Below are 14,496 nucleotides of genomic sequence, written 5' to 3'. Positions count from 1 at the left end.
CTTTAATTGTGTGTAAGCATGACAACTAACAACAGCCATAATTTTATGAAATAGCCACGGAAAGATTATTATTGAATTCTTTTTTTATTTAAACAGCACACCATTCTGACTGAAGCTTGGAAGCAGCAAATATGTTCACTGAAGGGCCAAGTAAATTACATATTCCCACTACTTTTTGTGATTGCTTCCTCCACTTTTGAATCTCACTCCAGTACTCGGATGGTAGAAATTGGCAAAAGTCAAAAGCCTTCAGTCAAGTAGCATATTTTGTTTCAGCACTCACGCACCGAAATTTAAAATCCTGTAATACCATAGCAAAGTTGCGGCAAGAACTCCGTTGTTGAACATTAATGAGCTGTGTAGGTGGCAGCTGTGTGAATGGAGTTCACTTTTGGCACAAAACAGTGTTAGCAATAGACATCTGTTCAGTAGGAATCGCTTTTTTATGGTGCTACTTGGACGAAATGACACCACAACAACAGTATGTATTTACAGTCTAGATTGAGAAAATTGGAGAACAAACAGCAACCAATGAAATATTACACAGTAAGGCTGACAGTGCAGCCTACTAGTGCAGTAACACTTTTTGGAAGGCCAGTAACAAAAACCAAAACCACAGGCAGCCATGGTGCGGAAGAGAATGAGGGTGTACTGAATGTCAGCTGGCTCTAAATGTAGAAAAATATAAATTAATGTGGATGAGTAAGAAAAAACAATCCCGTAGCAACAATGTTGGAAGTGTCCTGCTTGACACAGTCATGTTGTTTAAATATCTGGGCGTAACGTTGTAAAGTGATATGAAGTGAAACGACCATGTGAAGATTGTGGTAGGGAGTGCAAATGGTCGGCTTTGGTTTATTGGGAGGATTCTGAGAGTGTGGGTCATCTCCTATAGGACATTAGTTCAATCCATTCTTGAGTACTGCTTGAGTGTTTGGGATGCGTTCCAGGTCAGATTAAAGGAGGACATTGAAGCAATTCAGCAGCAGCCTGCTAGATTTTTGACTGGTAGGTTCAAACAGCACGCAAGTGTTACAGATATATTTTAGGAACTGAAATGGGAATCTCTGGAGGGAAGGTGACATTCTTTTTGAGGAATAGTATTGAGGAAATTTAGAGAATTGGCATCTGAACCTAACTGCAAAACAATTCTACTGCCTCCAACATACATTGTGCATAAGGGCCATGAAGATTAGATACGAGAAATTGGGGCTCATAGGTAGGCATGTAGATAGTCATTTTCCCCATGTTCTATTTGCGAGTGGAACAGGAAAGGAAATGACTAGTAGCGGTATGAGTTACCCTCTGCCAACGCCACATGGTGGATTGCGGAGTGTCTATGTAGATGTAGATGCAGATGTGGGGGAAGGGCTGTTTTCCCTTTCACCCTTACAGGCACCCTTCTTGAGCTGCCTACAATAGATGGACTAAAGAATAAGGTTCTTTAAAGAATCAAACTCCCATTATAGCCTTGCAGTATGAGGCACCTTGCCACGGTTCGGGCAGGTCCCCGTCGGAGTTTTGAGTCCTCCCTCGGGCATGGGTGTGTGTGTGTGTGTGTGTGTGTGTGTGTGTGTGTGTGTGTGTGTGTTGTCCTTAGTGTAAGTTAAAGTTAGATTAAGTAGTGTGTAAGACTAGGGGCTGATGACCTCAGTAGTTTGGTGCCATAGGAACTTACCACAAATTTCCAAAATTACCCATGTATAAAACAGATTCAAACACCTAATTACTTTGCAAATCAGTTTGTTTGTTAAATATTTGATTTTAAGCATGTAAAATCTTTGCTGTTGAAGACAAAAAACTTAAATAGTTGGTTTTATTAGTTTTGGATTAGTCACCCATAGAGTAATGAAAAATTTTGGAAAACATTCAGAATTATGTTTAGGGTTTGTTGGAAGTCACTAAGTATTCTCACTACTGAACAGTGGATAAGTATAGTCCAGGTATCATAAATTGTGCTCCGTTTTAAGAAAAAGATAGGTTTTGATGCATCCCAAGGATTTTGATGACATATCTCCTGAACTGTGTGTTGTACAATCGTATAACTTTGCAAGTACATTCAGTGGTCTGTGTGGATTCTGTCTGCAAAATGTGTTGCTAATAGATTCAGTAGTAAGGAAGTAATTAACTAAAATATTTTTTGTGTGATTCTGAAGTTTTACTGCAAGAATGTGAAAATGTAATAAACAATAAACATTTTTTTCCTTTCATAATTTTGTGTGGGGCATTGGCAAGCAAAGGTTTTTAAATGGTTTGAACTTATGTGTAAAGTTCACTGGAAGTCACTAGGTGTCCTCATTCTCATAAATTGGATGAATAAAGTCTAGATAGTTTGCATGCTGTGGATAATGCTGTCTCAAGACACATACAACATGCCAGTACTGTGTTAACCTTTAACATAAGATTATAGTTCTTAATGAATCTCTTACAACAGCATTTCAAATTTTTAAATGTGGTCAACGATTATATGAAATACTGAAAATAATTTTTTGTTGTCCTAGAAGCTGTTAGATAGGCAATTGGGAGTGTGCACTCTTTTAGGGATTTTGCAGTATATAATAATAATAATAATAATAATAATAATATTTCATTGGTGCTTCTCTTTCATTAAAAATATGCTTTCCAGAAAATTTTATTTTATTTTTAAATATGACTAAAATGTGAGAAATGCATATTGTAATGAAACTTGAAACTTACTTCAGGGTGCAGTTCCAAAAGGAAATGCCACAAAAGAGATGATCCAGCAAATGGGTTTTCGAGAAGGTCAGGTTATATTCAAGTGCCCCAAGTGCTGTAGCATCAAACCAGAAAGAGCACATCATTGCTCTGTTTGCCAAAGGTTAGTTAACACTAATATTCTCATATAGTTTTGCTCAACAAAAACGCTGTTGATTTTAATCTTATTCATTTATTTGATTGTTCCATCTGCCTATCCACTATAATTAAACAGTTCTTTTCACTAGTATTTCTTCATTCTCTGACTCGTTGCTCTTCCTCATAAGAATATTCTTTGTGTTATTACTTTCTTGCGAGTCAGCCATGTTAATTAAAATAAAAATTGTGTCTACAGTACATTAGGAAAGTGTCTTTGTTGACACATAGCACTCTTAAATTAGATCAGTTGGTCCAGTATTGAAAATGCATTTGGAACTTCCAGTTTTTTAATCAGTGAATTGTAACAGCACTGAATGAAAAAGTATCATTGTCTAGACTTTTATCTACTTACCTTCATTTTCTGCAATGGAGTAAATGTATTGATTTGACTAGTTTAGTATCATCCATGCTGTTACAGATGTATTAGGAAGATGGATCACCATTGTCCATGGGTCAATAACTGTGTTGGTGAAAACAATCAAAAGTATTTTGTGTTGTTTACGGTAAGTTAGCAATGCCATTCATTCCAGTTATCTCAGTTTTGTATGACAGGAAGATTGTTGTTTTTAATTTTATTGGTTTATTTGATTGTTTTATCTACCTATCCAATGTACTAACCCAATTCTTTTCACTAATATTTCTTCATCCTCTGACCCCTTGCTCTTGTCACGAGAATACTTTCTTGTTATGCTGATCCACCATGCCTAGTAGTTTTGCTCTCAATCTCTCTCTCTCTCTCTCTCTCTCTCTCTCTCTCTCTTTCTCTTTCCTCTATCTTCTTTAATGGTTGCACACCACCATAGAGCCTAATTTCTTTCTTTCAATTGTGGGGTTTGAATCTTTTTGTTCTATTGGTAAGTCAGTACCTCATTTCCAGTCCTTTCTGGTTTCATTCTTTTAATGCAGCTGTAGGGAGCCAACCTTCATTTCTCCATTGACCGGGATTTTTTCAAGCCTTCCATATAATTCCTTGTTTGCTCTCATGTGAAATGTAAACTCATCTACTGTTCCCTTTTTTGGGCCCTGGATTTCCCTTAGAAATTTCCTTTTTCTTCTCTCTATTTCATTAACTTCTGTTTATTAATAATGATGAGTCCTTCCCCACCTTGTTTGAATTAAAGCGAATCAATTTCACTGTTTAAGTTTTGTTAAGCTATGGACAAAATTTTATTAACATGTATTACCATTATTTTTATAATAAATTCTAAGTGAATAAGCTGCCTGTTGAAAGATAGTGTTAAGTTGTTAAAGGAAACATATTGAAACCTTGGTGTGTTGTTCCCACAGTGTGTGTTGTCCTCACAGGGACCAGCAAGTACAAGTTTATAATTAAATTTATTATTGTGTGTGCATGTAGTTATTGGTGAAGCTGAAATTACTGAGTTTCTGCCGTTCTTCTTACTTTCTATTCTGTATTACTCACGTGCAGCCTTTGTTGAAAGGTGTATTACCGATGGGAAATGAATAAAAGTAATAAAGTATGATAATGAAAATTCAGGATAACAGAAGACTGAAGAAAAAAGAGGGGAGTATGGGGCAGTGTAGATGTGTGACTGGTTGGAACAAACACCGGAAATGGTGGCTGCTTCATCCATACAGGTGAACCTCACTCTATGCACTAACACTTGTGCCTCTTGATGGATTTATATATCCAGAATGAATGTTGACAAGTCATTGTAAACTTTTAAAGTAAGGTGCATGAGAGTGTTTTTTTTTTTTTACTGGGAATAATTTATTCTGAATTCTACTGGGAATAATTTGAATGTTATATTGATGTAGAAAGGAATAACTGAAGTAGATAAAATTATTGTTATTCCTCTTTTTACTTCAAGGTTTAGTCTACCGACTGTTCCATTATCAGATCTTTTCTTTTCTTCTCCTCCTTGGTCTACCCATATTTGTTGTTTCTTTTCTTCCCCTCAAGTTGCATAGCACAAAGCTTTCTTTGGAAACCTGTTAATCTCTATCCTCATGACACGCTACAATCATCTGAATCCAGGGTCTACTGCTCCTACATTTAATTTCTGTTTTATTTTTCATTTCTAAAATTATCTTCCTTCATACATCCTTTAGGTCTCCTCAGAAACTGCATTTTTAGATCTGCATACCTTTGTGCTCTAGTCTTTGTTTTCTGTGTTGGTACCCAGCTCTTGTACTCAGATAGGTACAGAGAAGGCAGCAACACAAGGGAGAGACCCTGATCGAAAATGAGTGAGTCAAAAGGCTTTAACTTATGTATGTAGCCCCAAAATCTGACTACTTATGTATTCACTGGTAATCCACAGGCAAAATCTTCACTGCAGAAGGTAAGTAAAAATTACTGAGAAAGATTCAGCCTTCGATAGCTCAAATTATTGAAGCAGGATAAGCAAGTAACACAATTAGATAAATAACTGATGTTTTGTGGGTGCATTACAACAAGGTTGTATTGTATTGCCTTTTATTTTAATTTGTTTTTCATCTATTTTTCTTTTGTTTAACAGTTTTACATTGCAGCAATATCGGTGCATGCACTGTTCCTGTCAATCAACCAGTTCATCATATGTGTTCGCCATGAGTGGAAGGACTGTTCTACTTACTCACCTCCTGCCACTGTAGTTCTGCTGCTCTTCCTGGTCTTTGAAGCTCTTCTGTTTGCCATATTTACTGCTGTGATGTTGGGAACACAGTTGCAGGCCATCTGGAATGATGAAACGGTACATTCATTTTGTGGCTATTTCCTTTTGCAAAGACTGAAATAATTATTTTGCCGCTATTTTGCAGAGGTGTGTGTGTGTGTGTGTGTGTGTGTGTGTGTGTGTGTGTGTGTGTTTAATACTTCACTTCCTTATGTCCTGGTAAAGGAATGGTCAAAATGTTTTAAAAGTGTTCTTCATTCAAAAGTAGCTGTATGTTTTTTAAGAAGAGAACTACCTCTCTTCTGTTGAACATATTTTTTTCTGTTTGGTACTGTTTTAATTATCTGTAAATCATGACTGATTCAAGCAACAGTATTTTGACACTTGTCATTTAGAGCAAGTAATAGTGACACAGATGAGCTTCTTACTTTAATAATAATAACATGTAGCAGGATTTTGAAACATATATTGTGCTTGAACAGTATGAATTACATTGAAGAGAATGGTATATTGACACACAGTCAATACGGATTTAGAAAACATCGTTCTTGTGAAACACAACTAGTTGCCCTTTACACACACGAAGTTTTGAGTGCTATTGACAAGGGGTTTCAAGTTGATTCTGTATTTCTAGATTTCCAGAAGGCTTTTGACACTACCACACAAGCGACCTGCAGTAAAATGTGTGCTTTGGCATATCCTCTCAACTATGCAAGTGGATTCACGAATTCCTGTCAGAGAGGTCACAGTTTATAGCAACTGATGGAAAGTCATCGAGTAAAACAGAAGGGAGCAGCCATATAAGGTTGTTTGCAGATGATGCTGTCGTTTATCCACTAGGAAAGTCATCAGAAAATCAAAACAAATTGCAAAACAATCTAGAAAAGATATCTGTATGGTGCAAAATTTGGCATTTGACCCTAAATAACGAAAAGTGTGAGATGATCCTTATGAATGCTAAAAGGAATCCGTTAAACTTTGGTGACACAATAAATCAGTCAAATCTAAAGCCTTTTAATTCAACTAAATACCAAGGAATCACAATTACGAACAACTTAAATTAGAAAGAACACACAGAAAATTTTGTGGGGAGGCAAACCAAAGCCTTATTTTATTGGCCCTTCTTTCATCATCATCATCATCATCATCATCCAACATGAACATGACACTACACTATACACACTCCGTTACATTCATCAATATTGAACAGGTTCACTTATGTACACAGCTCTCATACTTCACAACAGAAATGTGGCTGTGGATGCTAATGATTGGGAGAAACCATTGCAATTAATAGGCTGAACCTGCCCCTTGGGGTCTCCCAGCCATTCATGCCATACAACTTTACTTTACATATAGATCCCATCATGAAGGAAAATATTCGAGAATGTGGAATGAGACAAGCTGTACTATAACAGAACGTGATATTGCTTGTTATTGGACTGGCAGTAGGCTCAGTGTAAGTTACCTCATACTGCAAAGCAAGTACCATATGCAAAAGCCTCATTAGGGCTTTTGGTACTGGTGACGTAGTGTGGTGGCATTGATAAGCTGTAAAAATGATATTCCAACAGATGGTGTACTTAGAACTGCTTCTTGCAGTCGACTGCTTTAGCCCATTAAGAGCTAACCTATATTAAGTAGGAAGTATATGTCTGAAATGTGGAGCATGTGACTTCTTTGGCAAGCTATACATCACTGTGTATTAAGGGAAACGAAACCAGAAGACGCTCTAGCAGGCCGTAAGACATGCATTTTGACAGCTGCTACCCTATCCATCATATGCAACCTTTATTTTGCAATCTGCAGTCCTAAGAAACTAATAAAACCAGTAACTAGACCACCAGACTTTGCCCACAAATTACCCCACACCAGTTTCTGCATGCCTGTATATTAAAAAATTGCTATTATATCTTGGGTTTGAGAGACAGTTATGTGAACCATGCTCATATCTGATCTGGTATATGGAGCGGCATCAACGTGGCTTTCAGGCAGTTTCTGCACCTTTTTGGACAGGCAAACATCCCAGCTACAACACCAAATCGTGACACATAAACCATTAAAATGTGTCCAATGAATCTACATGACAAATGGCATGCGTGACTTTCTCATTCATATTATGTTAATATTCTGATATATGAACAGAAATGACATCTAGCTGCAGAAATAGAATAATTGCTAACTCCAGGATAAACTAAAAGGAATAGCATTTTACTGCCATCCAGTGAACTAAGGAAATGTGTGATGCTTGGTCCCCATAGATGATGGACAGAAGTAGTTATAAAGTGGTGATGGTGGTAGTGGTAGTGGTAGTGATGGGTATAGAGAAGAAGGGAATACAAAGTGTCTAAGAGTAGTCAGTATAATTCTTGGTGCAAGGTAGATGCAAAGGGTGTATATGGAGAAAGGGAATCACAATTTGTATTTTCTCTCTGATAAACATGCCTTGTTGTATGACCTTTGGCAACTTTCCATCGGATTGCAACACATTGAAAATCTTGGATACAAACTACACCATCAGAAAATGATTCTGGTTGAATATGTTCTGGAAATTCTCCTATGTAGTGATGATCATTTACTCAAGTGCAGCAGCAGTCATCAGTCCTTGTTGTAAGGATTCTGCAGCAGAATATTTCAACAAAAACACATCGACTCCCAACTATAGCTGTGCGCCTGGGAGGTTGAGAGGTAAAGGGTAATTATAATTAATGTTCCAGTTCCAAAATACTGTATAAAGTATCACTGCTCAGAATAGCGTCAAATTGGAATGGAATGTCATCAAAGAAGCAGGAAACATTTGTGTGGCGGGGCAGCAAAAATTGTCCCAATAGATGTCACCATTAGCATCATAACATAAATGGGTTCAGTTACAAATGACAGATGAATTGCAATACAACAGCTGTGGTGTGAGTTGCACATTAAACCTACCATACATGCAATGTACATGACTACACAGGTTTGGCATTCAACATTAATGACACTGTTAGTTAGGTAATCCCATCCCCCACAGCAAGGTTGTACCTCATTGGATGGGAAACATCAGTTTTTAATTGTTGTGAGACTGACACAAGACATGTTCAGTATACTGTCCACCGTTCTCTGCCACAAGTTGAAACTGAGAAACATCATTTTCCATAACAGATCAGAGTGTCTCAGAAGTCACTTCGCGCCTTCAATGCAGCTACGTTTGCAATTGGAGCATTCAGCACAGCATCTTTCACACAGCCCTACAGTCAGAAGTCACTCAGATTACAATCAGCTGATCTGGATGATCAGGCTGTAGGGAAATGACGGCTGTAAATTCTAGGATTTCCAAAGTACCTCTGCAGCAGCTGCTTCATTGGCTGTGTGATATGTGGAGGAGTGCTATCTTGCATAAATACAATCCTACCCACAAATCCACACTGTTGAAGGGTTGAAAGACGTGGTGCATTAAAGGCTCTCATAGCATTTATCAGTGACAGCACAGGTAACAGGACCCGCAAGACCCATCTCCTCGAAAAAATATGATCCTGTGGTAAATGATGCCTTCAAACAGTTACCTTTGCGGAATGAAGTGGTACTGGTTGATGTGTGAGTGGATTTTCTGTTGCCCATATTACACTATTCTTTGTATTGACTTATCTCTGGAGATGGAAATGGGTTTTGTCTGTCCATAGAATATTCCACGGCCATTCCTTGTCCACTTCCATGTGATCAAGAAATTCCAGAGTAAATGTTTGTCTTACTGGAAGGTCTGCATGAAGCAACTCCTGTACATGGGTAATTGTGTATGGATAGTAATGCAGGCTGTTTCGTGGAACTTTATGCACCATGCTTACCGGTATGTTGAAAATTTGGGCAATTTCTCATGCACTCCACATTTGCACACCACAGTTCGACCCATATCTTCTGCTGATGTTGTATCAATTGTTTTCATCCATCAGCCACAGTTCACTTCAAAAGAACCTGTCTTTTTTAATTCCATAATCATTTTCTCCGGATTCTTGATGGACATTGGACCAATGCCTTTTTTCATAACCTCTTGTGTCTGGAACTTGTGTAGAGCTATTGACAACTCAGTCACTATTCTTGTAAAAGAGCTTTACCAGTAGTGTATGGTCTTCCATTGAGAGAGTCATGTCGAGCATCTCAGATGTGAACTGAGGGGCAGCTGTTTTCCCTGTGTCTTTTATTTTGCTCTTCTGCTGGTTAAAGACACATCTAGAGAGAAAATTTTTCTTAAATGCTTTTGTTTCCGTAATGTTTCCCCTTTCTTTGATAAAATTCTGTTCAAGTTTGTTGTCATTCTGAGCAGTAGTTCACTTTGCAGTGTTTTAAAGTCTGGAACTGTAATTATAATCACCCTGTATATGTCAGTCATATTGGCCTGAAGGAGCAGTCACAGATGATGAGAGGAATGTTGTACCAGCAAGGAGTATCATTACTGTACTTTATTTTATGAGGGTTATCTGGAAACTAAGGTTACAAGACATGTAGCTTTAGCATGGATTGTCTGTGGGGGAAATTTTGTACCACTGCCATGTAGCGGGAAGCCAACGGAAGGAATGAGTATTCCCAGCAATCATTAGCTCATTGATTAGTGTTGTGGTGACTGTTAGAAATGAGCGTTCTCATTCCGGCTCCTGCCAAGTGGGAATTGCACAGTGTAATTCGCTATCTAAGTGCTAAGGGCACAAATGCTGCTACGGTTCATTACAAAATTGTTTCATTTTATGGAGAGGACCTAATATCAAGGCAGCATGTGATGAAATGGGTCTAGAATTTCAATTTTAGGACGGAAATTTAAAATGAAGACCGAAGCCGAAGGCTATCTGTTGTCACTGCTGATGTGGTACTAAAAATTAAAGAACATCATCTCTCTGATTGCTGTTTGACAGTTGTTGACCTGCATGCATTTTGTCCAAACATTTCATGAAATCATAACTGATTGACTAAATTATCGCAAATTGTGTGTGAGATGGATGCCCAATATGCTTACTAAAGCACACGAAAGTTCTACTCGCAAATTTCTTGACTGTAGGCGAGGCTTTTCTCAGCTGTATAGTGACAGGGTATGAAACTTAGGATTATCACCATACTCCGGAGAGCAAACGACAATCAATGCAATAGCGCCATACTCATTCTCCTTCAGCCAAAACGTTCAAAACTCAAAAAACAATGAGGAAAACCATGCTGTCAGTGTTTTGGGACAGGAAAGGGCTTCTGCTTGCTGATTTTTTGGAAAGAGGTGCAAGAATAAATGCTGCAAGATATTTTGAGACCACGAGGAAACTTCGCAGAGCCGTAATAAAACAAATGTCGTGCGATGCTGACAGTGGGAGTCTGTCTCCTTCATGACAAAGCACATTCGCACACCGCTCATGCAGCACAAGAGTTGTTGACTTTGTTTGGTTGGGAGTTTTGAGCCACTCCTCTCACAGCCTTGATCTCACATCTAGTGACTATCATCTGTTCACTAAACTGGAGGAACACCTTCATCTAAAACACTCTTCTGACAATGACGACGATGATGAGGTGAAAACCAAAGTGAAGAATTGACTGAAAAAGGAGGCGGGACATGGCTATGAGACGAGAATCAAGAAACTTGTCCCACAGATGACAAAATATTTTGAGCTAAATGGTGATTATGCGGAAAAATAATGCAAGACTTGTACTACAGTGCTTGTAAATTTTATTAAAATAATTTTTTTTTTTACTTCAAAAAAGTCTTGTAACATTACTTTCCAGATTAGCCTCGTCCACGTTTGAGTGAAGTTAGTAGCCTGAAGTAATTTATCAGATTCACTGTTTGTCCCTCAAAAGTAGTGAACAGAAATTGCAGAATATTTCTCCATTTTGAGGCTCATGAATGTATTCTTTGTTTTGACAAAAGTGTTTGGTTGTGTGAGCCATAACGTGGAACATTTCAAATTGAGGATAAACCTGTCAATGATTCTTTCCATGTCTACAAAACTGGAAGCAGAAGATTGCTCTGCAAAGTCCAGAATACAGGAGTAGATATTAATGTGACTGGGGTGCTATAAAATGAAAATGTGTCCCAAGCTTCTTGTTCCACTGCTTTTGTTCATGTCTGTCAGTAATTTCTCGCTAAGTGTGGTAGACAATTTTTAAAAAAGTTCTCTGTCATGTGATGCCTATACCTGAATCAGAATAACAAGGAGGGTACTAGTTCAGTATAGAAGTGAGGGATGTTGTCAGTCCTCCTTTACACACTAGTGTGATTGAAACCAGTGACAGCAGCTTTGAGGTGCCACAATGAGTAAGTTTATTCGTTATCTGTTAACGCGCAGTGATGAACTCACCTTGCAGGACTTTAGGTGTCTTATCATTTTCATTAGCTGTTTCACAGGAAGCTTCACACATTCTGTAATAGAAACTTACTATACAGAGAAACAAAATATATAAGAACAATTTACAACTACTATGTTACAGACCATAGCTGTCATCTACGGTATATTGATAATTTTTGACAGTCGGCAACAGAAACCAAAACATTGCATTGAAACAAGCGTTCGGTTCATAGTGCTGTGGAATGTGGAAAAAAACCGCAAATTGGCATTCATAAGAAGAAGAACAACACCAAAAATGCAACAGGAGCGTAATATGTAAGAAATTGTCCACGCAACCTGCCACTGATGATGCCTTGCAGAAAATAAAGGCGAAACGCGTATGGCACTAAAATTGTGTTTTATTCAGTTGTTGTCAGACGGTCCATAAGTAAAAATTATCAATATACCGTAATATTATATGCAACTGAGGAAGACAGGACTACAAAAGGTTCAGGAAATATCTGAGTCTGAATCATTCTGTATTTTGGTGCAAATCAGTGCAATTGCAAAATATGTTTTTAACCCAGAGGACAATGCGCATGTGTTTGCAAATGTGTGGAGGGGGCTGGGTCTATCTCTTCATTATACATTCAGAGACATGAACAGGTTCTGGAGAAATTCATTTTGCTGCTCCTTCTTGAAATCTGCTATTTTGTCACATAATATTCCAAGCAAGCCTGAGATACAATGCACATATCAACATTTGTGCATAAATTGTGATGAAATCTGGCAGTGAAAAAAATTGAGCAAATTAATGGAGTCTCAAAATACATGTTTGTTCTTTCAGGGAATTGAGCAACTGAAAAAGGAAGAGGCACGATGGGTGAAGAAGTCCCGGTGGAAGAGCATACAGGCAGTCTTTGGACGATTTTCACTCGCCTGGTTCTCTCCATTTACAAGGCCACCTTCTAAATCAAAAGTTGAGAGCTACCTATATTCAGTCTGACGCCCAAAGTCAGTGAGGTTACCTTGTATTTTAAGCAACTAATGACTTTTACATTTTAATCTGTACACACACATGGCTGAAAGTTTATATTGAGAATTCATTGCAAAATTTTTTATGAGCTTTTCCAGACACCTGTAGTTTACCTGCTGTGAAGGCTCAGTGTTTTTTTCCATCTTGCCTATTGAGCAAGATTATTATAAGGAGTGACATAAAACTGTGGTTGTTGTTCTCACTGAAAAATAATGTACTTTCATTTCACAGTGACTTTTTGATAACATTACTGTTTTGGTGCTAAGGTCACATTTGTACACTTGTTCTCATTGCCGCTGGTATTGAATACCTAATGTCAGTATGTAATTTTGGTCATACTAGCCTGCTCATCTCAGTCCTCTTCTGCCTATTGAATGTGTATCATAGCATCTTTCATTTTGACTGTGCAGAGTATAATAGTTTCTATGTCTTGTGCACTGGGAGCACCTACGATTGTAATTAAAAAAGTGGAAAATAACTATCCCAAATTAAACTATGAAATATAGTTGATAGAAAAGAGGTCTAACCATGTTAGATAGCTATGTTTAAGCTGACAAAATATCAGTTATGTGCAAATGGTACATCAGAGTTTGCCCTATAAACTTTTTTGATCCGCAAGTCGAAAGTAACTAAGTGAATGTTACTTGTAATCATTTTTGGATAACCCAGTGTACAGTGATCCATATCATGAAATTGACTTCTGCAGAATTTGAGTGATTTCAGCATGCCATACTGTCGCGTATTTACACGCAGTGTGCAGGCTAAATTACAATCAGACTGCAAACAGTGAAATAAGACAGAATACAAAAAGAGTCAAAAACCAACTTCTGTTTGTCTAGTTCCTACGTTATTTATTATATTGTGTTCTCTATCATGACATTCCTGTCCCAGTGCGGTACAAATCAATTTTATGGTAAATACTTATTTCATATCATCAATTTGTTGGATTTGCCATGTTTGCTCAGAAATAGTTTGGACTACTGTGACATGTTCCTGTAGTGGCCATATATTTCTCAAAACTGGCTTAATGTCTGTAAGCACTCCTTGCAAAACAAAATGTACTCTTTCATAAAACCATCACAGTTTATTGAATTCCTTAGCCATATATTTTTTATCATTTGTTGTAATTATATACAAAGAAGACATGGTCTTTATTGCTGTCATTGTGAAGGTGGCATTAAATAGTTTAGTACACATCAATAGTATTACCTACTGACAGCATGATTTTCTAAACAGTGTATAATATGTATTTCCTATTTTTGTACAGTTGTATATACTAATTCTGTTAAATAGCAATGCTTTTTGTATCCAACAAAGAAAATTGGTAAATGGCATGACCATTGTCAGTACTGTGATTTCCTCATCTGTTTTATTTGTTTTGTATTATATGTTGAATAAATATTGCCAACAAATGTCAGTTCTTTTGGTACAGTATAAAAGTATTATTTTTGACTGTACACATACATTTCACATCTTTGATTCAGATATGTTGTAATATTAATTATTCAATTGAGGTTTCACAATCATTTTCAGTTGCGTAATAAATGTCATAAGATATTTCACTGTGGATTTGATAGCCATCATATGTTGAGGGTGACAAGATATTAAGAAAAAAATATGTACTTGAGGGCATTGGTGTGTGGTTCTCACAGAAGACAGAAAGTATTCATGCCATTCCCCAAAATTTTAACATTCC

General features: G+C 37.4%; 1 protein-coding gene across 4 annotated transcripts in view; it reads left to right on the top strand.

The window, feature by feature from the left end:
• The window catches only part of LOC124612521 (palmitoyltransferase ZDHHC3), a 116,617-nt gene extending 102,405 nt beyond the window's left edge, over nucleotides 1-14,212 (top strand). For all 4 annotated transcript variants that reach the window (XM_047140780.1, XM_047140782.1, XM_047140781.1 and 1 more), the window contains exons 4-7: nucleotides 2,703-2,839; nucleotides 3,293-3,377; nucleotides 5,358-5,570; nucleotides 12,612-14,212. In XM_047140780.1, the coding sequence (XP_046996736.1) occupies nucleotides 2,703-2,839; nucleotides 3,293-3,377; nucleotides 5,358-5,570; nucleotides 12,612-12,770 (594 nt within the window). In that variant the 3' untranslated portion in view covers nucleotides 12,771-14,212. The remainder of the gene's footprint in view (nucleotides 1-2,702; nucleotides 2,840-3,292; nucleotides 3,378-5,357; nucleotides 5,571-12,611) is intronic.
• The last annotated feature ends 284 nt before the right edge of the window (nucleotides 14,213-14,496 follow it).

Source organism: Schistocerca americana, chromosome 4, assembly GCF_021461395.2.
Source record: "Schistocerca americana isolate TAMUIC-IGC-003095 chromosome 4, iqSchAmer2.1, whole genome shotgun sequence".
In the NCBI taxonomy this organism is placed as follows: domain Eukaryota; kingdom Metazoa; phylum Arthropoda; class Insecta; order Orthoptera; family Acrididae; genus Schistocerca; species Schistocerca americana.
The sequence above is the reverse complement of the archived record's forward strand: the minus strand, read 5'-3'. Positions and strand labels throughout refer to the sequence as shown.